This window comes from Cetorhinus maximus, chromosome 2, assembly GCF_964194155.1.
Source record: "Cetorhinus maximus chromosome 2, sCetMax3.hap1.1, whole genome shotgun sequence".
Classification (NCBI taxonomy): Eukaryota; Metazoa; Chordata; class Chondrichthyes; order Lamniformes; family Cetorhinidae; genus Cetorhinus; species Cetorhinus maximus.
Window position 1 is genome coordinate 11,016,819 of NC_135880.1, and position 26,879 is coordinate 11,043,697.

Here is a 26,879-nt window from a genome sequence, read left to right on the forward strand (position 1 = left end):
CAAAAATGGCCAAATGGCCGCCTCCTGCACAGTAACATTTCTGTGATTCTGTTTGGTACCATAAATGATGGTTTGTAATTGAAGATAGTGACCTCTGTTGTAGAAAGTACCCCCTGATTATTTAGCCAACATAACAGCAGCAAACTCTGTCCATATTATACAGAGACACATACACACTAGGCTAACCAGGGTTGAGAAGGTGCTACTATTCATTTTTCTCCTCTTGTTGCTTTAGAGAATCAATAGGGTTATGTTCACCATAAAAGGTGCAAGTGATCAAGACTGTCAATTATCCTCTTTTCATGGGCAATAAGTACACAGAAAATAAAAACTAGCATTTACATACATCTTCCACATCCTGAGGCCAAGCCAAATTATTTCACAGCTAATAAATAATATACTTGCTGCTGTTTGTGGGCATACAGCAACCAATTTGTGAAAAGGTCCCACAGATGACAATGAGATAACTGACCAGTTCATCTGTTTTGTGTCGGCAAGGGCACCAGGAGAATTCCCTTGACATCTGTTGGAGAAGTACCATAGGATCTCTTATATTCACTTGAGCAGGCAGTTAAAGCTTTGGTTTAACATCTTGCCCAAAAGACAGGGCCTCAAACAATGAGTAATGTGTGAATGTATCAGACCAGATATGTGCTTATATCTTGTAGTTTGGCTTGAACATATAATTTTCTGATTCCAAATGTTGAGACAGTTTACTTGAGTTTTTTTTTAAGACTGGTGTGGTATGCACAAATTGCAAGATACACACTAACAAAAGTCATATGGGACATGAGCATCAATTGCCTTTGAAGGTAGGGGTGAACTGCTGCAGTATGGTGAAGGTAAGCTCACAGTGCTGTTAGGGAATTCCTGAGCTTTAACCCAGTGACGATGAAGAAATGTTGATGTATTACCAGGTCAGGATGGTGTGAGACTTGGAAGGGGAACTTGGAGAAGGTGGCAACTGCTGCCAATTGCATCCGATCTAGTAAACTAGTAGTGAATCAGTTCTAGTGCTCCTGAAAAATTTTATTTATAAAATAATTCTTGACTTGTGGCAGCTTCCAATTAAAATGTATACCTAGTGCCTCTAAATTTCTTTATCTGGTATTTACATAATGTTTTACTGTTAATTTTGCACGTATTCTTATTTTAGGTCTTGGAATGGTTACCCCTGTGAATGACCTCCGAGGATCTGAATCTGTCGCATATGAAAAAGGAGAGAAATTGCTGCGTTGTAAGCTGGCAGCTTTCCATAGATTGGCAGATCTCTTCGGATGGTCGCAACTTATCTACAACCACATAACAGTAAATTGAACTCCACAAATTCCTCTTTTTTAAATAAAAAAGTAATACATATCTCCTAATTGAGCTGAATGCATGAAAAACATACATTGTCCAGAGAACATATTTCTACCTCGATCCTTCCGTTTGAGGTATAAATACCTGTCAGGCCAGCAACTGTGCTCTCTACATCAGCACAACTGAATTATTAGATGTGCAGAACTTATATTATGGGAGGAAGCTTTCTGTGCTGCTGTATTATGTGACATGATTGTTATGTTTGATAACTTTAATGCACATGCTGGAGTCAGAAGAACTGAGTTTTAGGGGGGTGATGGGATTGCTGAAGGAAATTAGTGAGCAGGAGGAGCAAGGCCACAGGAATTAAACACAAGGATGAGAAATTTAAAGTTGCGGCACTGGGGGCCAAAGTACATCAGAGAGGAAAAGACTGACAAGCAGGGCCTGATGCAGCATAGGATACAGACAGAGTTTTGGATGAACTAAAGTTTACAGGAGAATAGCAGGCCATTTAGGAGAGTGTTGGCAGAGACCCATGGGAGTTTCAGCAGCAGATGTCCTCGAGTAGAGTTGGAAGTGGCTCCAGTGGGTCCCTTTTTCTCTCCCAATTCCTCACTTCTGCATGTATATCCTACAACCTATTTCATACCTGCCTGCAACCTAAAGCAGCTTATATCGTGGCCTTTAAAATTGCTGAGAAAAAAGTCAGATAGTTCAATTAACTTTTAATAATAATCATGGCCATTGATTCGCATTGATCTGGATGCAAAAAAAACATCAGTGCTTCTATTAATAATAAAAACACATTTTGACTCATTGAATTAATGACCTGGACGTATTATGTAGGTATTGTCTAGTATAACATTACACCTTGAAATTCACCATAAATGACAATATGGCAGATATAAGAGTTTAAAAAAAAGCCTTGAGTTTAGCACACATCACATTTTTAAAATTTGCTGTTGGTGGAAAAAATCTGTAGCATTGTGCCTGCTGATTCCCAAACAACAAATACTCTCATCATATATATCAAATCTTATCACATCTCCAGATTCTAAGGATTTTGTATTGTCTGAATTTGTGCAGACTTGATATCAATCATTTAATTAGCTTTTAACACCAATACCTTATTTTAGGGCAGGAATCCTAGGGCTCAACATTTCTGCCCGTTTGGGGAAAGAAAATTCTTGTGGGTAGTCTTCAAATTTTTGCTTAAATGCAAAGCTGGACTCGGGAGCAGATTTGTGACTTTAAAAGCATTTTTCAGATTTTACTGATTACATAATGGTCGTGTAGTTATAAGTGAAGTCAAGTTATTTGTTTTTTCCTATAGGTCAGGGTCAGTTCTGAACAGGAACATTTCCTCATTGTACCTTTTGGCCTTCTTTACAGTGAGGTCACAGCATCTAGTCTGGTGAGTAAGGATGAATAAGTTTAAATTTTAAGTGCTATTTACTTGATCAACTAATAAAGAATACTGCATTCAGTTTTATTTTTGACAGTTATTGTATTTCTGTTAACTTGCTGTCAGTTGCTGCGTGTATAATCTGTGGAACATTACCAAAACAGCAGAGCCGTTTTCATACCTAGCAGAAAGAAAGATGGTTGTGGTTGTTGGAGGTCTGTTATCTCAGTCCTGGGACATTGCTGCAGGAGTTCCTTAGGATAGTGTCCTAGGCCCAACCATCTTCAGCTGATTTGTCAATGACCTTCTCTCCATCATAAGATCAGAATTGGGGATGTTCGCAGATGATTGCACAATGTTCAGCACCATTTGTGGCTGCTCAGACACTGAAGTACCTGAGTAATATCTGAAGTACGTGTCCATATGCAACAAGATTTGAACAAGATTCAGGCTTGGGCTGACAAGTTGCAAGTAACATTCATGCCACACAAGTGCCAGGCAATGACCATCTCTAACAAGAGAGAATCTAACCATCTCTCCTTGACATTCAATGGCATTAGTTGCTGAATCCCCATTGTCAACATTCTGGGGGAGGTTACCATTGACCAGAAACTGAACTGTGGCTACAAGAACAGGTCAAAGGCTGAGAATTTTGCAGAGAGTAACTCACCTCCTGACTCCCTAAAGCCTGTCTGCCCCCCAGGAATATGATCTTTATTTTTTCATGGTATGTGGGCGTCATTGGCAAGTCCAGCATTTGTTGCCAATCTCTAGTTGCCCTTGAATTGAGTAGCTTGCGAGGACATTTCAGAGGGTAGTTAAGATGAGTCAGCCACATGGGGTCTGGAGTCACATGTAGGCCAGACCAGGTAAAGGTGGCAGATTTCCGTCCCTAAAGGACATTTTACGACAATTGATGATAGTTTCATGGTTATCATTACTGATATTAGCTTTATATTCCAGATTTTATCAACTGAATTTAAATTCTACCAGGTGGGATTTGAACCCATGTCCCCAGATCATTAGCCTGGAATACTAGTCCAGTGACATTACCACTGTGCCACCATCTAGTCTCCACTTGCCTGGATGAATGCAGCTCCAACAACACTAGAGGCTCAACACCATCCAGGACAAAACAACCTACTTGATTGGCACCCCTTTCACCAGCGATGCACAGTGGCAGCAGTGTGTACCATCTACAAGATGCACTGCAGCAACTCACCAAGGCTCCTTCGACAGCACCTTCCAAACCTATGACCTCTACCACCTGCAAGGACAAGGGCAGCAGATGCATGGGAACACCACGACCTGCAAGCTACACACCATTCAGACATGGAACCTTTCCTTCACTGTCGCTGGGTCAAATTCCTGGAACTCCCTCCCTAGTAGCACTGTGAGTGTTTCTACAACACATGACTGCAGCAGTTCAAGAAGACAGCATAACAACACTTTCCCAAGAGCAATTAGGGATGGGCAATAAATGCTGGCCTAGCCAGCAACGCCCACATCCCATGAACGAATAATAAAGAAAATTCTAATAGCTCTATTTTCATAAAAGCTGCCTGTACAGAAATTTTTCCACGGTGCACGACGGGCACCATCTCTGTGAAAGTGATGAACTGGAGTTTAAATTTTTTTTAAAAAATGCAACACACGGGCTCTCTTGACTTATTTTAAACTTAGTTCTCTCTCTTATGTTAGGAAATAGAGATAGTTTAAGTAAGTTATACATGTGTTAGGAAGAAGGTATATTAAATTTATATTATTTTCTATTTGTGAGTTAAAAGGTGAAACCTGGAATCTAATTTCATTTTTGAGTGGAGACAGCAGGTCCAAAGCTCTGTTTGTATATCTGCATTTCTAATGAGTTTTATGACCCTTGAAGTGGAGAGCTGTGTTATCAAGTGGAGGTAGTGTTTCAGGAAAGTTAAAACAAGGTTAGAAAAAAACTCTGCTGTTGTCTAGCAACTGGAGTCCACACAGAGTTAGAAGGGTGGGCAGTTTGAGTTCAGTTGAAAGCAGCTGCAGCAGAGGAGAGACAGATAGCAAGTCCCAAGCCAAACTCAAGTTGAAATCAGCTGCAAGGAGAAGCTGGACACAGGAGAAGGAACGACAGAAGCAAGTTCCAGAAATTGACCGGAACTTTAATTCCCAAATCCAGGGGAGTGGAACAGGAAAGGTCCCAAGAGGACAACCTAGTCAAAAGACATGGGGCAGGAATCTGGAAAAGGTTCTGTTCTGGGGAAGTGAAAGTAAGGAGCAGAGAGGAGGACTTCAAGCTTAAAGAGAAGAAAACTGCAAGGTGCAGATTTAAAGCGATATAGGCATGCGAGAAGCCAGAAGGTCCAAGGAGACAGCTGAAGGTCTGTAACAATTTACCATGGGCATGTGAAGCAGTGGTGTACTGTTGGCACGGTTGAGCATTTGAGAGTGTGTGCGTGGAAGAAAGCTTGAATGCACGTGGTGACCCAGCGGAGAGGAACATCGGAAGGAGAGAAAGCATCGGTTTAGAAGATTCCAAAGTGAGTTCTTAGAGTGGAGATTGGAAACTCTCGTGTGAAAGACTGAGTTCAGTGAGACGGTGTGACAGGTGTCTGGGGGGAATTGATGAGAGATCCATAGCATCTGTTTGGGGTGGCATCTGTCACTTGGTTTCAGAGTGTGGTGTTCCTGACCACAGGTCATCTATTGGTTTACATGGACTGTGTACTTACCGTGAACATGAGAGTATAAGATGGCTTTTGTAACTTGTGTTATCCTTACGAATCTGTAAATATCTGTAAAGGTATAGTTGTGGGTGAAAGAGTACTGTAATATAACTCATCTTTTCTTGTTTAATAAATGTTTTATTATTTTGTTAAAAGTTCATCAGCTGACTCCTGTGACTTTGTTCACTAGTCACTCTCCACGTATCTAAACAAAAAATAAAAGTTCCTATCAAGCCAGGTTCCACCCTGAGATCTGGCTTGTCCAATCGTAACAGCAGCTGCGATCATAACATTTAGATCTCTCTTAAATCTCCTCTTAGCTTTCTTTGTGTCGACGGAAATAATCCCAGTAAATTGGGTCTGATCTTAGAACATAAGAAATAGGAACAAGCAATGCTAATTGTTCTGTGCTTTACAGGTTAAAGTTAATCTTCAAGGTGATATTATTGATCGTGGCTGCACCAACTTGGGAATAAACCAGGCTGGCTTTACCTTGCACTCTGCCATCTACGCAACTCGACCAGACGTCCGATGCATCGTGCACATTCACACACCAGCTGGAGCTGCGGTAGTTAATTTTTTCCTACATTTTTCAGACTGCTTGAATTGAGACAGAATTCTCATTTTCCTAAGTCTAATGTTTCTTCCCAAACCATTCCATTTAATATTTTCTACCAGTTGCTTCTCTTGGCATCACAGTCCATTACATGACTGAACTCTCATAGGCAACTTGATTTCAGACCTAAATCTGCTATGCCACACATGCTGGTTTTCAAGTGAGAAAGGTGTCGTATGGGCTGACTTATTCTGTTGCAGTCAGAATAAAAATGATGATCTGCCAGAGACGATAACCTTCATTTCCCCCCATATTAAGAGCCACTTGCATTTCAGAGAAGATATTTACATTTGCTTTATGACATAGCCGATGTTAAATGCTGAGCTGTTCAAATCCCAGAGGGAAACTTGAAACAATTGTCACAACTCAATTTTCAATTTGTATAAATTTCGAGATGCGTGCCTTGAATTCAGTAGTAATAAGATAACCAAGTTTTATAGGTTTTTATAAAACTAGATTAAACATTTATTAATAAGAAAAATGATTTTAAATGCATACATCGGCAAATTACCACTATGATAACTTCTAAATCCCCTAATCAATCTAACTCCCAGTTACACTTTTGTTAAGGCAACAGTAAGACACGCAGGTTTTAAAAGACCCCAGCAAAGAAACATGATACCCTAAACAAGCGGCTTTCCAAGTGAGTTTTCTTAACTTCAGCCCTTTGAAGACAACAGCTTGAGGCATAGATGCTGAAGGCTTTTTCACACACTTAAGATCTTAATGCCTTCCCTTATACACAGTCCTTGCTCCTTCTTTATACATATCTTCCTCTTTAAATGCAAATACCCATTGTTTCACTATGTCTTTGGACTTTATCTCCCGGATAGTAAAACCCTCTCATAGCACTAAGTTTTACCAGTAAAGTTTCTAAACTTCACCTGGCTAGGTGACACATTTCACCTCCTTTGTAAACAATTTAGTCTGGTTTATTTCAAAATGTAAATGATCTCTTGGAACTCATGTTTCTAAACTTCCCCATGTTTATCTAATTAACATTTCAAACCTAACCTCTCCTCTTAGATCAAAGCACCCAGTCTAGCTGCCTCTAATTCAATTAAATCTCTCTCTCACACACAAACAAACACACATCACTATTACTCTATTTTACAATAATGTCCAATACCATTGAGAATTATTATATCATCTTGACACTTGCATGCATTCAAGCACGAATGCACATATACTTCTCCAGAAAACCATTTATGTTTGCAAGACCTGGCTTATCTAAAATTTCATACAAAAACATAACATAAGCATCATCTGGAAATATTAGAATATACTTCTAAGCTATTGGTCTATTTTTATTTAACAGCAATCATACTTCGTAACCCAGGGTCACTACTTTGCTTGACCAGCAGAAAAATAGAACTATAAGAGTTTATAGCACAGAAGGAGGCCAATTCGGCTCACTCTGTGCAGGCTCTTTCCTAAAACAATTCAAAACTAACCCCATTGCCTTCTCTTATACCTTTTGTATTTTCTTCTGCTTTAAATAGTTATCTAGTTTTCCACAAAGAAGACAATGTTCCAGGCATCAATCACTCCGTGTCGATACATTCCATGCTTCCATAACTCCATAGTTATTCTAAGATAATTTTATATTGATGATCCTTTGTCAAAGACACACTCATTCATGGAAATCTTCTTTCCTGTACACTCTCTGGAAATCCATAATTTTAAGATCACTCTTAAACCTCCTCTTAGTTTTCTTTGTGTCAACGGAAGTAGTCCCAGTACCTTGGATCTGATCCTGGAACATAAGAAATAGGAATAAGAATAGGCTAATTGGCCCCTTCGAGCCTTCACCGCCATTCCATAAGATCATGGCCCATCTGACCATGATCTTATGATTGTGATCTGACATGATCCGATTGTGGCTTCAACTCCACTTTCCTGCTTGTCCCTGCCCCCAACCCGCCACATATCCCTTGACTTCATTGTAGATCAAAAATCTGTCGACTTCAGCCTTGAATATATTCAGCCTTGAAACATCTTCTCTGTATCAAGCCCCGTCAGAATTTTGCACGTTTCAATAAATTCATCACACATTCTTCGAAACTCCAGTGAGTACAAGCACAACTTGCTTAACCTTTCTTCATAAGTCAACCCCTTCAACCCAGGGATCAACCTAGTGAACCTTCTCTGAATTTTTCCAATGCGAGTATATTCCTCCTTAAATAAGTGCTCCATGTGTGGTCTCACCAATGCCCTTTGCAGTTGTAACAAGAGTTCCCTACTTTTATTCTCCATTCCCCTTGCAATAAAGGCCGGTATTCCATTTGCAGCCTTAATTATCTGCTCTACATACATTAATCACAAAGGGTTAGCATGCATGAGTACACTTTCTGCCATGAACATATGAGCTCAATCCATCAATTTGAAGTCTGCATGGAACACCAGGGCCAAAAAAATTTCAGTCAGGAGATGCTATGACCTGAAATTCTTTCTCCTTATATGGAAACGCATTAATGGAATTTATCTTCTCTGCTAAAACAGAGTGTTTGGCACAGCATCGCAGTATGATTTTTTTATCGTCAGCATAGTTTATTTTTGTGAAGCAATTATTGGGTAACTCCTTGAATGCTTGAAAATGTCTAATTTTTTTTAGTGTTATGATGTGGCAGGTGATATGTGCCACATGGACCAAATCCACAAGGGAAACTTGGCCACGCTATCACGTGGCCACGCTATCACAATTGGTTTTGCAACTTGTATTTATTACAAGGCATTACATTGAATTACATTGAATCTACTAACCCGTTTAGAGATTTTAAAATCAAGTTAAAACATTTATTAACAAAAGGGAAAAAAAACACACAAGATTGCAGTTACACTGTTATTTAGTCTTAGCAGTTCCCAAAATTCTTAATTAAACAGGCTCCCAATTACACAGCCCTTTAAGGCAACAGGGCAAAATAGATTTGAAATTATAAAATCAACCCAGCAAGGTTACCACAGCACCCACTTGACAGTGGAATTCCAAAGGCCTGTAACACAACTTTAGTTACTGGACACAGCAGACTACTGCTAAGGTGGCTGGAGGCCTTCCCCCAAGAACTGCTTCACATGGTGTACCTTTCAATCTCACACGGACACAACCCCTGCATAGCCTTCCATCCCTCTTTATGTATGTTTTCTGTCTGTTTAATCTGTAAATCCCATTGTTCTACAGGTCTTTGGAAATTTACTTTTCTTTAGATAAAAATCTTTCATGTTGTCAATATGGCCTCTTTCCTTTTGGGAAAATAAACATTAAAAACTTGCCCTATTTATCTTAGTTGTAAACATCCCACTATCCCTTTGAAACCCAAACACCTTTCCACTTCACTTAAAATGCAAATTTCCTTCACATCCTATGTGCTGCCCCTATCCATGCTTACTCATTAGCATTTCAAATGCCTTTTTACACCTAACTTTTTTTGGTGCAGTCTGACTGCAAGGATGAAATTAATTTAATTAAATCAGCCACACAGACGACCATGGACCCACAATAATATTATGAAAAATATTATAGTTTTGTGACATTTGGTATGTTTCAGATCTAGGTGATGGTGTTGGAAAAAAAGTGTTTATTAGCTAAATTCTATTTCCAAAAATTGCTTCATATGGACTAAATGACAAAGTATAAAAATATATTGTATACTTCATTGGAACACAACCTATTTTTATCTATAATAAAATAAAAGCAAAATACTATGGATGCTGGAAATCAAACAAAAATGCTGGAAAAACTCAGCAGGTCTAGTAGCATCTGTGGAGAGAGAAAAACAGAATAAATGTTTCGAGTCCGTATGACTCTCCTTCAGAGCTCTGAAGGGTCACATGGACTCGAAATGTTAACTCTGTTTCTCTCTCCACAGTTGCAGCTAGGCCTGCTGAGTTTTCCAGCATTTTCTATTTTCGTTCTATGTGTCAATGTGTTCTATCTTTATCGACTGATTGTTAACTTCAATAGGCTAATAAATAATTGGTGAGGCTCGAATTTTATGCAAGATTGTGTTCTAAAAATCAGAAACCACGATCTACTCAGATGATTGTAAAGGTTTAAATCATTTGGTGTTTGCTCAAATGCTGATGTGATGGTTAAACAACATTTTCAATTATCTTCTGTTTCACCAGGTCTCTGCAATGAAGTGTGGCCTACTACCAATCTCTCCTGAAGCACTGGCACTTGGGGAGATAGCTTACCATGACTACCATGGAATCCTTGTGGATGAGGGGGAAAAGATTCTAATACAAAAAAACCTGGGTCCCAAGAACAAGGTCAGTTCAATTTGAATTGAAGTAACAGTTTAATTCTCTCTGCTTATGGTGGAAAATGTGTATGGCAGGTTTTTGAAATCATTCAAACACATTTCATGGCAGTTTTTCAAAAGATGGTGTTAATAATGTGTCCCAAGATAATGAAAAATACGCAAGTAATGGTATGCTTGAATGTGGGGTACTGTTTGTTTTTGGCTTAACCATATTTGGATGACTTAAACTTCCCATAACCTTACCTAAATGGTTGTCTGAAATTAAGGAAAAATTGTAATCCAAGTGCAGAGTCGTAAAATTCAGTCCTATTTGACTTCAGTTAGGGGAAGATCTGAATTTCTATAGTCTAGGTCAGGGATTGGCAACCTGCTGCTTGAAGGCCGCATGTGGTTCTTTTAATAGGAGCTGCAAATGAGATGTTAACTGTTTTTATATTACCCAATTTGTAACAGTGTAATAACATTTAGTGATTGATATTTCTGCTCCTCTCGGGCTATCTTACAACTGCGTTTTAAACAGAAAATGAGCAGCATATTAGAGGAGTCGTTCTTTCTTACCCACAAATGCAATGCAATTCACCCAATAGCTAAAGGAAGTCTCTCTACTGGTTCATGTCATCATTGCATTAATTAATCCAAGATCTTGTTTAACTTTAATCGAGATATATAAAACGTCTTTCACAGACCTAATTTCCTTTCACTGACCTAATTTTTAAAGAAAATATGCCACTGATTTTCCAGGAAAAAAGATGAAGTTGTAGGCTAATTTAAGATTTAGGTATATATGAACATACAAATTAGGAGCAGGAGTAGACCACTCGGCCCCTCAAGCCTGCTCTGCCATTCAATAAGACCATGGCTGATCTGAATATAACCTCAAGGTTGAGGTTATATTCAGATCAGCCATGGTCTTATTGAATGGCAGAGCAGGCTTGAGGGGCCGAGTGGTCTACTCCTGCTCCTAATTTGTATGTTCATATATACCTAAATCTTAAATTAGCCTACAACTTCATCTTTTTTCCTGGAAAATCAGTGGCATATTTTCTTTAAAAATTAGGTCTGTGAAAGACGTTTTATATATCTCGATTAAAGTTAAACAAGATCTTGGATTAATTAATGCAATGATGACATGAACCAGTAGAGAGACTTCCTTTAGCTATTGGGTGAATTGCATTGCATTTGTGGGTAAGAAAGAACGACTCCTCGAATATGCTGCTCATTGTCTGTTTAAAACGCAGTTGTAAGATAGCCCGAGAGGAGCAGAAATATCAATCACTAAATGTTATTACTGCCTACACCTGATGACCTTTCACCCATTCATTAATCAAGAATCTATCTAGCTCTACCTTAAAAATATTCAAAGACTCTGCTTCCATTGCCTTTTGAGGAAGAGAGTTCCAAAGACACTCAACCCTCGAGAAAAAAATTTTCCACATCTCTCTTAAATGAGCAACACCTTATTTTTAAACAGTGACCCTTAGTTCTAGATTCTCCCACAAGAGGAAACATCCTCTCCATATCTACCCTGTCAAGACTCCTCAGGATCTTAAAGGTTTCAATTAAGTCGCCTATTACTCTAAATTCCAGTGGATACAAACCTAGCCTGTCCAGCCTTTCCTCATAAGACAACCCGCCAATTCCTGGTATTAATCTAGTAAGCCTTCTCAGAACTGCTAACGCATTTACATCTTTCCTTAAGTAAGGATACCAGTACTGTACACAATTCTTCAGATGTGGTCTCACCAGTGCCCTGTACAACTGAAGCATAACTTCCCTACTTTTGTAATCAATTTCCCTCAGAATAAATGATAACATTCTATTAGCTTTCCTAATTATTTGCTGTACCTGCATACTAGCCTTTTATGATTCATACGCTAGGACATCCAGTTCCCTCTGAATCTGAGCTCTAATCTCACCATTTAGTTAATAAGCTTTTTTATTCTTCCTGCCAAAATGAACAATTTCACATTTGTACACATTATACTCCATTTGCCAGATTTCTGCCCTTTCACTTAATCTGTCTACGTCACTTTGTAGCCCCCTTTTTCCCTCTTCACAATTTACTTTCCTACCTATCTTTTGTGTCATTAGCAAATTTAGCAACCATTCCTTTGGTCCCTTCATCCAAGTCATTTATATAAATTCTAAAAAGTTGAGGCCCCAGCACTGATCTCTGTGGCACACCACTTATCACATCCTGCCAACCAGAAAAAGCCCCATTTATGCCTACTCTCTGCCTCCTGTTAGTTAGCCAATCTTCAATCCATGCCAATATGTTACCCCGTACACCATGAGCTTTTATTTTCTGCAGTAACCTTTTGATGTGGCACTTCATCAAATGCCTTCTGGAAATCTAAGTACAGTACATCCATCGGTTCCCTGTTTATACTCAGAGTTCATGATCTGAAGTTGTTGAACTCAGCGTTAAGTCCGGAAGGCTGTCGAGTGCCTAGTTGGAAGATGAGGTGCTGTTCCTCCAGTTTGCGTTCAGTTTCACTGGAACATTGAAGCAGGACCAGTGGACCAGGGTGTCCCGGAGAGAACGACCTGTGGAATGCCGCGGGGGGGGGGGGGGTGAAGGGAAGATGTGTTTGGTGGTGTCATCATGCTGGAGTTGGCGGAAATGGCGGACAGTTCTCAATGAAAAGATCAAGAGCAGGTAAGAATCAGGGGGAAGGGTCCAGGTGGAGGGAGAATATTGGAGGCGGGTAAAAGGATCCGTTGACTCCTGCCCAAAGAAGTGAGCACGGAGACGAAGGCGGCGGAAGAAGAGTTCAGCATCAGGATTCTTACCTGCTCTTGATCTTTTTTCATTGAGAAAAGTCAGCGTGACATCAGTCGACTCAATTTCTCTGCTCCTTTCATCCACTCTAACCTGTCTTTTTCTGAACCTGCTGCACTCTGTTCTCTCAGGTCCAACCCTGACTCATCAAACCTCCTGACAAGGGTGGTGCGGTTGTTGTCTGGCGCACTGACCTCTACCTTGCAGAGGCTGAGTGTCAACTCGCAGACACTTCCTCCTACCTCCCCCGGACCATGACCCCACCATTGAACATCAAGCCATTGTTTCCAGGAGTGTCACTGACCTCATCTCCTCTGGAGATCTTCCCTCCACAGCTTCCAACCTCATAGTCTCCCAACCTCGGACGGCCCGCTTCTACCTCCTACCCAAAATCCACACACAGGACTGTCCCGGCAGACCGATCGTGTCAGCCTGTTCCTGCCCCATGGAACTCATTTCTTGCTATCTTGACTCCATTCTCTCTCCCCTTGTCCAGTCTCTTCCCACCTACCTCCACAATTCCTCTGACGCCCAACATCATATCAACAATTTCTTGTTCCCTGGCCCCAGCCGCCTCCTCTTCACCATGGACGTCCAATCCCTCTACACCTCCATCCCCCACCGGGATGGTCTGAGGGCTCTCCGCTTGTTCCTTGAACAGAGGCCCGAACAATCCCCGTCCACCACTACTCTCCTCTGTCTGGCTGAACTTGTTCTCTCACTGAACAATTTCTCCTTAAACTCGTCTCACTTCCTCCAAATAAAAGGTGTGGCTATGAGTACCCGTATGGGCCCCAGCTATGCCTGTCTCTTTATGGGGTATGTGGAACATTCCTTGTTCCAGTCCTGCTCAGGCCCCCTCCCACAACTCTTTCTCCAGTACATCAGTGACTGCTTCGGTGCCACTTCATGCTCTCATCTGGACCTGGAAAAATTTATTAATTTTGCTTCCAATTTCCACCCCTCCATCATTTTCACACGGTCCATCACTGACACTTCCCTCCCCTTCCTTGACATCTCTGTCTCAATTTCTGGTGATGGACTGTCCACCAATATTCATTACAAGCCTACTGACTCCCACAGCTACCTTGACGACAGCTCCTTACACCCCAAAACCTGTAAGGACCCCATCCCATTCTCTCAGTTCCTTCGCCTCAGTTGCATCTGTTCTGATTTTGCCACTTTCCAAAACAGTTCCTCTGACATGTCTTCCTTCTTCCTTAACCGAGGTTTTCCACCCACGGTGGTTGACAGGGCCCTCAACCGTGTCTGGCTCATCTCCCACGCATCTGCCCTCACACCTTCCTCTCCCTCCCAGAACCATGATAGGGTCCCCCTTGTCCTCACTCATCACCCCACCAGCCATCGCATTCAAAGGATAATCCTCTGCCATTTCTGTCAACTCCAACATGATGCCACCACCAAACACATCTTCCCTTCATCCTCCCCCGACGGCATTCCGCAGGGATCGTTCCCTCCGGGACACCCTGGTCATCTCCTCCATCACTCCCTACACCTCAACTCCCTCCCACGGCACCTTCCCATACAACCGCAGAAGGTGTAACACCTGCCCCTTTACTTCCCCCCCTCCTCACCGTCCAAGGGACCAAACATTCTTTTCAAGTGAAGCAGCACTTCACTTGCACTTCCCTCAATTTAGTCTACTGCATTCGCTGCTCCCAATGCAGTCTCCTCTACATTGGGGAGACCAAACACGGACTGGGTGACTGCTTTGCAGAACACCTTCGGTCTGTCCGCAAGCATGACCCATACCTCCCTGTCGCTTGCCATTTCAACACACCACCCTGCTCTCATGCCCACATGTCTGTCCTTGGCCTGCTGCAATGTTCCAGTGAAACTCAACGCAAACTGGAAGAACAGCACCTCATCTTCCGACTAGGCACTCAACAGCCTTCCGGACTTAACGTTGAGTTCAACAACTTCAGATCATGAACTCTCTCCTCCATTCCCACCCCCTTTCTGATCCCCCCTTTTCCAATAATTTATAATTTTAAAAATATATTTTTCTTTTCCCACCTATTTTTAAATTTATTTTGGCCTATCATTTTATCTCCAACTTTTAGCCCATTTCGATCCCTTCCCCCCACCCCACCCCCACTAGGGCCATCTGTCGCTTGTCCTGCTTTCTACCCTGAATGTCACCATTAGCATATTCCTTAGATAATATCACCATCATCAACACCCTTTGTCCTTTTGTCTATGACATCTTTGGCAATCTCTTCTTTGCCTCCACCTATCACTGGCCCTCTATCCAGCCCTACTTGTCCCACCCCCCTCAACCAGCTTATATTTCACCACATTTCTATATTTCCTTAGTTCTGATGAAAAGTCATACGGACTCGAAACGTTAACTGTATTCCTCTTTGCAGATGCTGTCAGACCTGCTGGGTTTTTCCAGCTATTTTTGTTTTTGACTCCACTTTACCTACTCTTTTCCTTTTTAAATACCAATAGAAACTCTTGCTGAATGTTTTTACATTTCTAGCTAGCTTCCTCTCATACTCAAATTTCTTTCTCCTGATTAACCTTTTAGTCATTCTCTGCCGTTCTTTATATTCTGACTAATCATCTGCCACTCATCTTTGCGCAGCTATATGCTTTTTCCTTCAGTTTGATGCTTTCCTTAGCATCTTTTGTTAACCACAGATGGTGGATGGTCCTCTCAGAATTTTTCTTGACAGTAGGAATATACTTAGACAGCACCTTCCAAACCCACAACTGCTACCATCTAGAACAACAAGGGCAGCAGGTAGATGGGAACACTGGAAGTTCCCCTTCAGCTCATTCACCATCCTGACTTGGAAATATATTGCCGTTCCCTCAGTGTCAACGGGTCAAAATCCTGGAACTCCCTTCTGAACAGCACTGTGAGTGTACCTACACCACATGGACTTCAGTGGTTCAAGAAGGCAGCACACCTTCTCAAGGGCAACCAGGGATGGGCAATAAACGCTGGCCCAGCCATCGAAGCTTGCATCCCGTGAATGAATAAAAAAAATTATTTTGCGATTTCTGAAATATCTCCTTAAATGTCTGCAACTGCTTCTCTATTGATCTATCCCCTAGCCTAGTATCCTAGTTCATGTCAGCTAGCTCCGCATTCTTGCCCACAAAGTTGACTTTATTTAAGTTTAAAATACTAGACTTAGACCCACTCCTCTCCCTTTGAAACTGGATGTAAAATTCAATTGGATTGTGCTTGCTGCTACCTAGGGGTGCCTTGATTCTGAGGTTATTAATTAATCCTGTCACATTACACAATACCAAGTCTAATGTAACCTGCCCTCTGGTTGGTTCCAGAACGTGCTACTCTTTTTAAAAAAACAAATTATCTTGAAAGCAGTCTATGAACTGCTCATCTAGGCTACTACTTGATGGAGTTTAACGTGGATAAGTGTGAGGTTATCCATTTTGGTCGGAAGAATAAAAAGGCGACTTATTTAAATGGAGAGAAACTTCAGAATGCTTCAGTGCAGAGGGTTCTGGGTGTTCTCATGCATGAATTGCTGAAAGCTGGTATGCAGGTAATAAGGAAGGCAAATGGAATTTTGGCATTTATTGCTAAAGGAATAGAGTATAAAAATAGGGAAGTGTTGTTGCAACTGTTCAAGGCATTGGTGAGACCGCACCTGGAGTACTATGCACAGTTTTGGTCTCCTTACTTGAGGAAGGATGTAGTTGCACTGGAGGCGGTTCAGAGGAGGTTCACTAGATTGATTCCAGAGATGCGGGGTTTGTTTTATGAGGAGAGGTTGAGCAGTTTAGGCCTATACTTGCTAGAGTTTAGAAGAATGAGAGGAGATCTAATTTGAGGTATATAAGATGCTAAAGGGGATAGACAAAGTAGATGTGGAGTGGATGTTTCCCCTAGTGGGGCATTCTAGAACAAGAGGCCATAGTTTTAGGCTAAGGGGTGGTAGATTTAAATCAGATGAGGAGGAATTACTTTTCTCAAAGGGTTGTGAATCTGTGGAATTCACTACCTCGGAGCGCAGTGGATGCCAGGACGCTGAATAAGTTTAAGGAGGAGATAGACAGACAGATTTTTAATTAGTAATGGGTTGAAAGGTTACAGGGAGAGGGCGGGAAATTGGAGTTGAGGCTGAAATGAGATCAGCCATGATCGTAATGAACGGCGGGGCAGGCTCGAGGGGCTGAATTGCCTACTCCTACTCCTAGTTCTTATGTACTACCAGTATGATTTTTCCAGTTTATATGTAGATTAAAATCACCCATGATTATTGCTGTCCCTTTATCACAAGCACCCAATATTTCTTCTTGTATATTTGTCCTATGTTGTGGTTATTGTTAGGGGGCCTGTAGGCCATTCCCACTCGTGATTGCTTTCCCTTACTATTCCTCATTTCGACTCTGACCGATTCTACATCCTGATCTCCTGAACCAAGGTCATCTCTAACTATTGCACCAATGCCATCCTTGATCAACAGTGCTACCCCTCCACCTTTTATCTAGCTTCTTATTCTTCTTGAATATTATACACCCCTCAATATTCAGGACCCAGTCCTTGTCTTCCTGCAGCCATGTCTCCATAATGGCTATCGGATCATATTTATTTACGTCAAATGTGCACTATCAATTCATTTACTTTATTACGAATGATATGCGTATTCAGATTCAGAGCCTTTAGTTTTGCCTTTTTGTTATCTTTGTAACATCTAGTCTTGAATATTAATGTATTGTTAGGTTTTATCTCTCTGTCCCTTCCTGCTATTCTATGACCCTCATTTCCCACATTATTATTACAGTCTCCTGCTTTGAATCTACCCTTAGGTTTGCCACATCTACCCAAGCTTGATCCCTCATCCCCCTTGTATAGTTTAAAGCCCTCCTTCCATAGTTATGCGATTGGCAAGAACACACGTCCCAGCATGGATCAGGTGTAAACTGTCCCAACGGTACAGCCCCCACTTTCCCCAGCCAGTGCCCCATGAACCGGAACCCACTTCTCCCACAGCAGATTTTGAGCCAGGCATTATTCTCGCCAATCTTATTTCCCCTATGCCAATTTGCATGTAGCTCAGGTAATAATCCAGAAAATATTACCTGAGAGGTTCTGCCCCTTAATTTGGTACCTAGCTTCTCATACTGACTATACAGAATCTCCTTCCTTGTCGTGCCTATGTTGATACCTACATGGACCACGATGACTGGATCCTCCCCATCCCACTGCAAGTTCCTCTCCAACCCTGTGCAGATGTCCCGAACCCTGGCACCAGGCAGGCAACATATCCTTCTGGACTTTCTCGCTCTTTGCTGCACAGAACATGGTCAATCCCCCTCATTATACTATCACCTACTAGCACTACATTCTTGATAAAAGCAAAATACTGCGGATGCTGGAAATCTGAAACAAAAACAAAAATTGCTGGAAAAACTCTAGCAAATTTGTCAAACATGATTTCCCTTTCACAAAACCATTTTGATTCTGTTTAATTGCGTTCAGCTTTTCTAGATGTCTTGTTATTTCTTCCTTAATAATGGACTCTAGCATTTTCCCAATGACAGATGTTAGGCTGACTGGCTTATAGTTTCCTGCTTTTTGTCTCTCTCCCTTCTTGAACAGTTAACATTAACAGTTTTCCAATCCGGTGGGACCCTCCTGGAATCCAGTGAGGTCTCGAACATTTCATCCAATGCCTTCATTAACTCTGTAGCCACTTCCTTTAGAACCCTTTGATGCAGGCCATCAGTTCCTGGCGACTTGTCTGCCTTTAGTCCCATTATTTATTGTTGCAAGATCTTTCCTCCCATTTGCTCCTTACTTATCTGATATCTTTGAAATGTTTAGTGTCCTCTACTGTGAAGACTGATGCAAACTATTGGTTTAAATTATATGCCACTTCCCTGTTCACTGTTATCAATTCTCCAGTCGCATCCTCCTAGTGTCCCATGCTCACTTTAGCTACTCTTTTTATATACCCATTGAAGCTCTTGCTGTTTGTTTTTATATTTCTTGCCAAATTGCTTTCATAATCAATTTTCTCCCTCCTTATAGGTTTTTAGTCACCTGCTGGTTCCTAAAAAAAAACTTTCCCAATCCTCTGGCCTACTACTAGTTTTCGCCGCTTTGTATGCCTTAGTTTTTGATTGGATACTCTCCTTGACTGCCTTTGTTAACCACAGGTGGTTCATCCTTCTCATCGAGTCCTTCTTTTTGGCTGGGATAAATTTTTGCCGAGCGTTATGAAATATCTGCTTAAATGCCTGCCACTGCTCATCCACTGACCTTCCCCTTAGTCTATTTTCCCAGCCCGCTTTAGACAACTCTTTCCTCATACCTCTGTAATTGCCCTTATTTAAGTTGAGGACACTGGTTTGAGACCTGAGTTGCTCGCTCTCGAACTGAATTTGAAATTCTACCATGTTGTGATCGCTACCCACTAGAGGATCCTTAATTACGAGATCTCTTATTAATCCTACCTCATTGCACATTACTAGATCTAAAATAGCCTGTTCCCGAGTAGGTTCTGCAACAAATTGCTCTAAGAAACAATCCCTGATGCACTCTACAAATTCGTCTTCCAAGTTATCCCTGCCAATCTGATTTGTCCAGTCAATATGCAGATCAAAATCACTCATGACAATTGTAGCACCCTTCTTACACGTCTCCATAATTTCCTGATTTATACTTTGTCCTACAATGAGGCAACTCTTCTGGGGCCTATAGATGACCCCCACCTGTGACTTCTTCCCCTTGTTATTCCTTATTTCTACCCACACTGATTTCACATCACGATATATGGCAACTATATCACTACACTAATACCTTCCTTTATTAACAAAGCTACCCCACCTCCTTTTCCTTTTTTCCTGTTTTTCCGGAAAGTCAAATACCCTTGAATACTGAGGTCCCAGTCTTGGTCACCCTGCAACCATGTCTCTGTAATAGCTATCAAGTCGTATCCATTTATTTCTATTTGTGCTGTCAGCTCACCTATCTTGTTAGAAATGCTGCGTGCATTCAGAAAAAGAGCCTTAAGCTTTGACTTTTTACCATTATTACTCACTCTGGTTCTAATTTCTGCTGTACTCTTCTGCTCGTATTTTCTGCACCTTCCTGTCACACTTTGATTATCATTCACCTCTTCACTACCCTGCACCTCTGCTCTCTCGTTTCTTTTTGATTTTTTAATCTTCCTTTCAGTTGAACCCTTCCCCCCCCCACCACAGTCCTATCTACAATGGTTACTGCGTAGGAGGCGGCAATTTGGCCCATCACGTCTGCACTGGCCCTCTGAGGATTTTAACTTGGTGTCAATCTCCTGCCTTTTCCCTGTAACCTTGTACATTGTTTCTATTTAAATAATCACCCAGTGCCCTCTTGAATGCCTCAATTGAACCTGCCTCCACCATACTTTCAAGCAGTGCATTCCAAACTCTTAATTACTCGCTGTATGAAAAAGTTTTTTCTCACCTCGCATTTGCTTCTTTTGCAAAACACTTTAAAACTGTGCCCTCTGGTTTTCGATCCGTTTACGAGCAGGAACAGTTTCTCCCTACCTACTCTGTCTAGACCTCTCATGATTTTGAAAACTTCTATCAAGTCTCCACTTAGCCTTCTCCTCTCCAAGGAAAACAGTCCCAACTTCTCCAATCTTTCCTCATAACTGAAGTGTCTCATCCCTGGAATTATTCTTGTAAACCTCTTCTGCACTCTCTCCAATGCGATCACATCCTTCCTATAGTGTGGTGCCCAGAACTGTACACAGTACTCGATCTGAGATCTAACCAGTGTCCTATATAAGTTCATCATAACCTCCCTGCTCTTGTACTCTAAGCCTCTATTGATGAAACCTAGAGTACTGTATGTTTTAGAAACAGCTCCCAACTGTCCTGCCACCTTTAATGACTCATGTACATATATACCCAAGTCTGTCTGCTCCGGTACACCCTTTAGAATAGTACCCTTTATTTTATACTGTCTCTCCATGGTCTTTGTACCAAAGTGTATCACCTCACACTTCTCTGCATTGAACTTCACCTGCCACCTATCTGCCCACTCCACCAAATTTTCCCAAGTTTTGTGTCGTCTGCAAACTTTTAAATTGTCCCCTGCACACCAGGATCTAGATCATATATATTCCCAATACCGACCCCTGGGGACCTCCCCTACAAATCTTCTTCCAGCCTGAAAGATGCCCATTAACAATTACTTTTTGTTTCCTATCCGTCAGCCAATTTTGTGTCCACATTGCTACTGTCCCTTTTATTCCATGAGCAATAACTTTCTTCACAAGTCTGTTGTGTGGCACTGTATCAAACGCCTTTTGGAAGTCCATATATACCACATCAACAGCCTTGCCCTCACCAACCATCTCTGTTACCTCTTCAAAAAACTCCAGTAAGTTAGTTAGACACTATTTCCCTTCAACAAATCCATGCTGCTGCTTCCAAATCAATCACATTTTTCCATGTGACTATTAATTCTATCCTGAATAATTGTTTCTAGAAGCTTCCCCACAGCCGAAGTTAAACTGACTGGTCTATAATTGCAGGGCAGATCTTTACAAGCTTTTTTGAAACAGAGTATAACGTTGGCAATTCTCTAGTCCTCTGGCACCTCCCTTGAATCCAGGGAATATTGAAAGTTTATTGCCAGTACCTCTGCAATTTCCACACTCACTTCCTTCAATATTCTTGGATGCATCTCATCTAGTCCCAGCCCCTTATCAACTGTTAAGCACTAACAGCTTATCCAATACCTCCTCCTTATCAATTTTAAACCCTTCTAGTGACTGAGTTTCCTCCTCTGTCACCATAGCCTGGGCAGCATCTGCCTCATAGGTAAAGACTGATGCAAAGTGTTTATTAATTTAACGTCTCAGCCCTGCCTCTTGCCTCTGTGTAAATCCCTTTGTTGGTCCCTAATTGGCCCTCCTACTCCTATCACCCTTTCACTATTGATGTGCTTATAGAATACTTTGGGATTTCCTTTTAAGTTAGCTGCCAGCCTTTTTTTGTAATCCCTCTTTGCTTTTTGCATTTGCTTTTTCGCATCCCTTCTGAACCTTCTGCATTCGGCTTGGTTCTCGATTGCATTTGCTACCTGATACCTATCGTCAGCACACTTTTTTTCTTTTCTAACTTCATTTCTATCTCCTTTGTCATCTAGGGAGCTCTAGGTTTGTTTGTCCTACCCTTCCCTTTTGAGGGAACATAGCTTGATTGTGCCCAAACCATCTCCCCTTTGAAGGTAGCCCATTGTTCAGCTATTGTTTTTCCTGCCAACCTTTGGGCCCAGCCTATCCGACCAGGCTCTGTTCTTGCCCCATTGAAATCTGCTCTCCGCCAGTTGATTATTCTTACTCTGGATTAATCAATATCATTTTCCACCGTCATCCTAAACCTTATGATACAATGATCACTGTCCCCAAATGTTCCCCCACTGTCACTTGATCTACTTGGCGCACCTCATTCCCAAGAACGAGGTCTAGCAGTGCCTCCTTTCTTGTTGGACTGGACACTTACTGCTGTAGGAAATGCTCCTGAACACAATCTAGGAATATTTATCCCTCACTGTCCCTTCCACTACCACTATCCCAATCTTTATACAGGTAATTAAAGTCCCCCATTATAACTACTCCTATGATGTTTATACCTCTCTGTAATTTCCTTGCAAATTTGTTCCTCTATATCTTTCCCACTAGCTGGTGGTCTATATATTACACCGAGCAATGTAATTGCACCCTTCTTATTCCTTAGCTCTAGCCAAGTCGATTCTGTCCTTGAATCCTCTGACACATCCTTTTTCTCCAGTGCTGCAATACTCTCCTTAATCAAAAACGCCACCCTCCTCCTTTTACCCCTTTCCTATCTTTTCTGAACACCACCTGTAACCAGGAAATTTAACACTCAGATCTGCCCTTCCTTAAGCCAGGTCCCCGTTATCACCACAACATCATAATCCCACAAGGCAATCTGTGCCTGTAACTCCCCAGTTTTATTAACTATACTGCGTGCATTCACATACATGCAGTGTAACCTTGATTTAGACTTCATTACTTGCTCCCTTACTCTGACTCCATCTGATAACTTAGTATTCTCTATTTCAGTGCTACCTGCCTCTCCCAGCATTTCATTCACCCTGGTGTTACTTTCTGATATTCTCTCGGTTCCCACACCTCTGCTGTGTTAGTTTAAACCCTCCCTAACAGCACTAGCAAAACACCTCACACGGAACTCCATTCCGGCTCTGTTCAGATGCAACCCATTCGGTTTGTACAGGTGCCACTTCCCCCAGAGCCAGTTCCAGTGTCCCAGGAATCTAAAGCCCTCCCTCCTGCACCATCTTTCCAGCCACGCATTCATCTGTCTTATGTTCCTATTTTTGTACTCACTTGCATGTGGCACTGGGAGTAATCTGGAGATTACTACTTCAGAGGTCCTGCTTGCTAATTTTCTACCTAGCTCCCTAAATTCCGATTGCAGGACCACATCCCCCTTCCTACCTATGTGTTAGTACCAATGTGGACCACGACCTCTGGTTGTTTGCCCTCCTCCACAAGAATGTCCTGCAGCCGTTCTGTGACATCCTTGACCCGAGCACCAGGGAGGCAACAAACTATCCTGGATTCATGTTGACAGCTGCAGAAATGCGTGTCTGTTCCCATAACTAAAGAATCCCCTATTAGTACTGCCCTTCTACTCCTCTTCCTCCCCTCCTATACAGCTGGGCCACCCGTGATGCCACGGGCTTAGCTCTTGCTGCACTCCTCCAAGGATCCATCGCCCTCACAAGTAACCAGAATGGAAAACCAGTTAGTGAGCGGGACTTCTGGGGACTCCTGCACCTGTCTGTTTCTCTTGGACTGCCTGGCGATCACCCATTCCCTATCTGCCTGCTTGCCCCTGACTTGCGGTGTAACCAGCTCTCTGAATGTGCTATCCACGTAGTTCTCTGCCTCACAGATGCACCTCAGTGACTCCAGCCACTGCTCAAGCTCTGAAACACAGAGCTTAAGCTTGTGTAGCTGGTGACAATTCCTGCACATGGGCTCGTCTGGGTCCATGGCTCCCCACTTGCCGGGCATGCCACTTGGCTGAGCTGTCCTGTCATGCCTTAACTTTAAACTTATAAATCACTTTATTTACTTTAACTTTAGTTACTTTTACTTACTTTAACTTACTCTTGTACTATTAACTATAAATTAAGGTTAAACTGGAGACTAGTAGAAAGTAAAAATTCTTCACCCTTCTCAAATCAGCTCCCCCTCCTGTGCCTATAAATTCTTTCTTTCCCAGTGCTAGTTTAGAAATTTACGTTTTGGTATCCTTATTTCATGGCTGATCTATTTGTGTTTCGAGTTCCACATTCCCATCTACCCCCGATAACCTTTGATTCCCTTGCCTAACAAGAATCTATCAACCTCTGCCTTAAAAATATTCAGTGACCCCGCATCCACCACCTTCTGAGACAGAGAATTCCAAAGTCGCACACCTTTCAGAGAAAAAATTTCTCCTCATCTTTGACCTGTAAGGGCGCCCCCTAATTTTAAAACAGTGCCCCTTAGTTCTGGACTCACCCACAAGAGGAAACATCCTTCCCATGTCCAACTTGTCAAGGCCATTCAGGATTTTATACACTTCAATCAAGTCATCCCTCACTCTTCTAAACTCCAGTGGAAACAAGCCCAGTCTGTTCAACCTTTCCTCATAAGACAACCCACTCATTCCAGGTATCAATCTAGTAAACCTCCTTTGAACCACCTCCAATGCGTTTACATCCTTCCTTAAATAAGGAGACCAAAACTACACACAGTATTCAAGGTACGGTCTCACCAATGCCCTGTATAACTCGAGCATAACATCCTTACTTTTATGTTCAATTCCTCTCATAATAAAGAATAGCATTCTATTAGCCCCCTTGATTACATGCCGTACCTGCATGCTAACTTTGTGACTCAAAATTGGAAATATCACCTGAAAAATGGAAAAATGTTACACCAACACTGTTGCGAGTACTCCTCCGAGGTTGGGGCTCAAGGGTATTATTTGACAGAATGGAAGGAATTTTGTGCTATTTATGATATTTCAGGTGTTTAGCAGAGACTGTTTGTTTACTTCTCTCTCCTAGCCCCTCCCCCTCACCAGCCTTTCTATAGCAGAAAACTGGAGGCAGAATTTGCCTGGGACCACTTGTGCTCGTCCCCCATTGGATGATTTCAGAACATGATGCGTGATCTTTTGTGCAGAAATAGCATTTGTCTGAAGAAAGCCCTAAAGTGGATTGCTAACAGTTACAGTACTAAAGGAAGCCATGCAATGTGTGCCATAGCTGAATTTTCAACTTATGTAATCAAAAACTATTTTCTTGCTTGTAAGAAATACAATTCATACCTGTATTTATGATAATTCTGATATACATTATCATTTAAATTATATTTGCATTTTTGTTGTGATATTCACCCTTTTATAAACAATGATCCTAATGGGGGTCGTCATTCAAGAAAGTGTGTGTGTGTCTGTATAAGATTTTGTTTTTGTAAGCATAAACCATATGCCATCCTAAAGATTTTTCATGGTTTATCAATTGCAATTTAACTTGAGGTTCATTATGCTGTCAGTAGGGGTATAGAATACTGCCTTTTATTTTCAGTAGTCGCCACGCTCGAGTTTTAAGTTTATATAAGCTTTAGAGTTTACTTGAGTTTAGTCTTATACCTATTATATGAGGGGAGGATAGACCCTGTTTTCTTTCCCTCAGCCCCTTTGATGATGGGTTCATTTTAAAGTGCTGATTTCTCTTACTGATCATTGCTGCTGCAGCTTTGATCACAGAGCAGTGATGTGAACATTGAGCAGGATTTTACGGATAGCAGGGTTTCCCCACATCACCACCGCCCCCAGCCCTTACTTTGATGATGGGCTCATTGTAAAGTGCTGGTTTCTCTTATTGATCATCACAGCTGCGGCCTTGAACACTGAGAGGTGCTATGAGCATTGGGCAGGATTTTACAGTTAGTAGGGATAAAACTGCATTAATGTCAGTACAGAATATTTAGCACTATTGAGAATGAAGCATAATTCATCAACTTATTAAGTATGCTCGGTTCATATCAAAGCCACGGTATCCTTTAAGTTGGCAAAATAAAATCCTCACAGCAAACTGACTTTATTTACTCAGCAGGTCTAGCAGCATCTGCGGAGAGGAGCACAGTTAACGTTTCGAGTCCGAATGACCCTTCAACAGAAGTCTGTTGAAGGGTCATTTGGACTTGAAACGTTAACTGTGCTCCTCTCTGCAGATGCTGCCAGACCTGCTGAGTTTTTCCAGGTATTTTTGTTTTTGTTTTGGATTTCCAGCATCCGCAGTTTTTTGCTTTTGACTTTATTTACTAACTGACAAGATCATGTTAATAATTAATGTCACTTGTTTAAATTGCTCTTTTATTCTACTGCCAGGTGCTTATTCTAAGGAACCATGGTCTAGTTGCTGTTGGTGAAACGATTGAGGAAGCTTTTTATTATATTCACAACCTGGTTGTAGCCTGTGAAATTCAGGTAGGAGTTTGATACCTAACAGTCAAGTAATCTATTTCCTGTATTAAATATGCACTAAATTTCAAACAAAAAGTTGTACATTGATATGAAAATCTGATTTTTTTATTTAAAGATTACATGCTTACACCGTCTGTTATGCTAGCGATATGTGAAGCCACCCTACACCTGGTCTTAAAGCTTTCTTTGAAGCCCAGTGTTAATAAAGAAGCATTTAAGAATCATTCTATTGTAATTTTGCTCAAAAGAATTTGTCCGAATG

The 26,879-nt window shown here is 41.5% G+C and overlaps 1 protein-coding gene across 8 annotated transcripts in view; it reads left to right on the forward strand.

Annotated features, from left to right (window-relative positions):
- Positions 1-26,879, forward strand: part of add1 (adducin 1 (alpha)) — a 196,230-nt gene that overhangs the window by 83,873 nt on the left and 85,478 nt on the right. For all 8 annotated transcript variants that reach the window (XM_078561084.1, XM_078561049.1, XM_078561058.1 and 5 more), the window contains 5 exons: positions 1,157-1,308; positions 2,639-2,719; positions 5,837-5,986; positions 10,160-10,303; positions 26,522-26,620. In XM_078561084.1, coding sequence (XP_078417210.1) covers positions 1,157-1,308; positions 2,639-2,719; positions 5,837-5,986; positions 10,160-10,303; positions 26,522-26,620 — 626 coding nt within the window. The remainder of the gene's footprint in view (positions 1-1,156; positions 1,309-2,638; positions 2,720-5,836; positions 5,987-10,159; positions 10,304-26,521; positions 26,621-26,879) is intronic.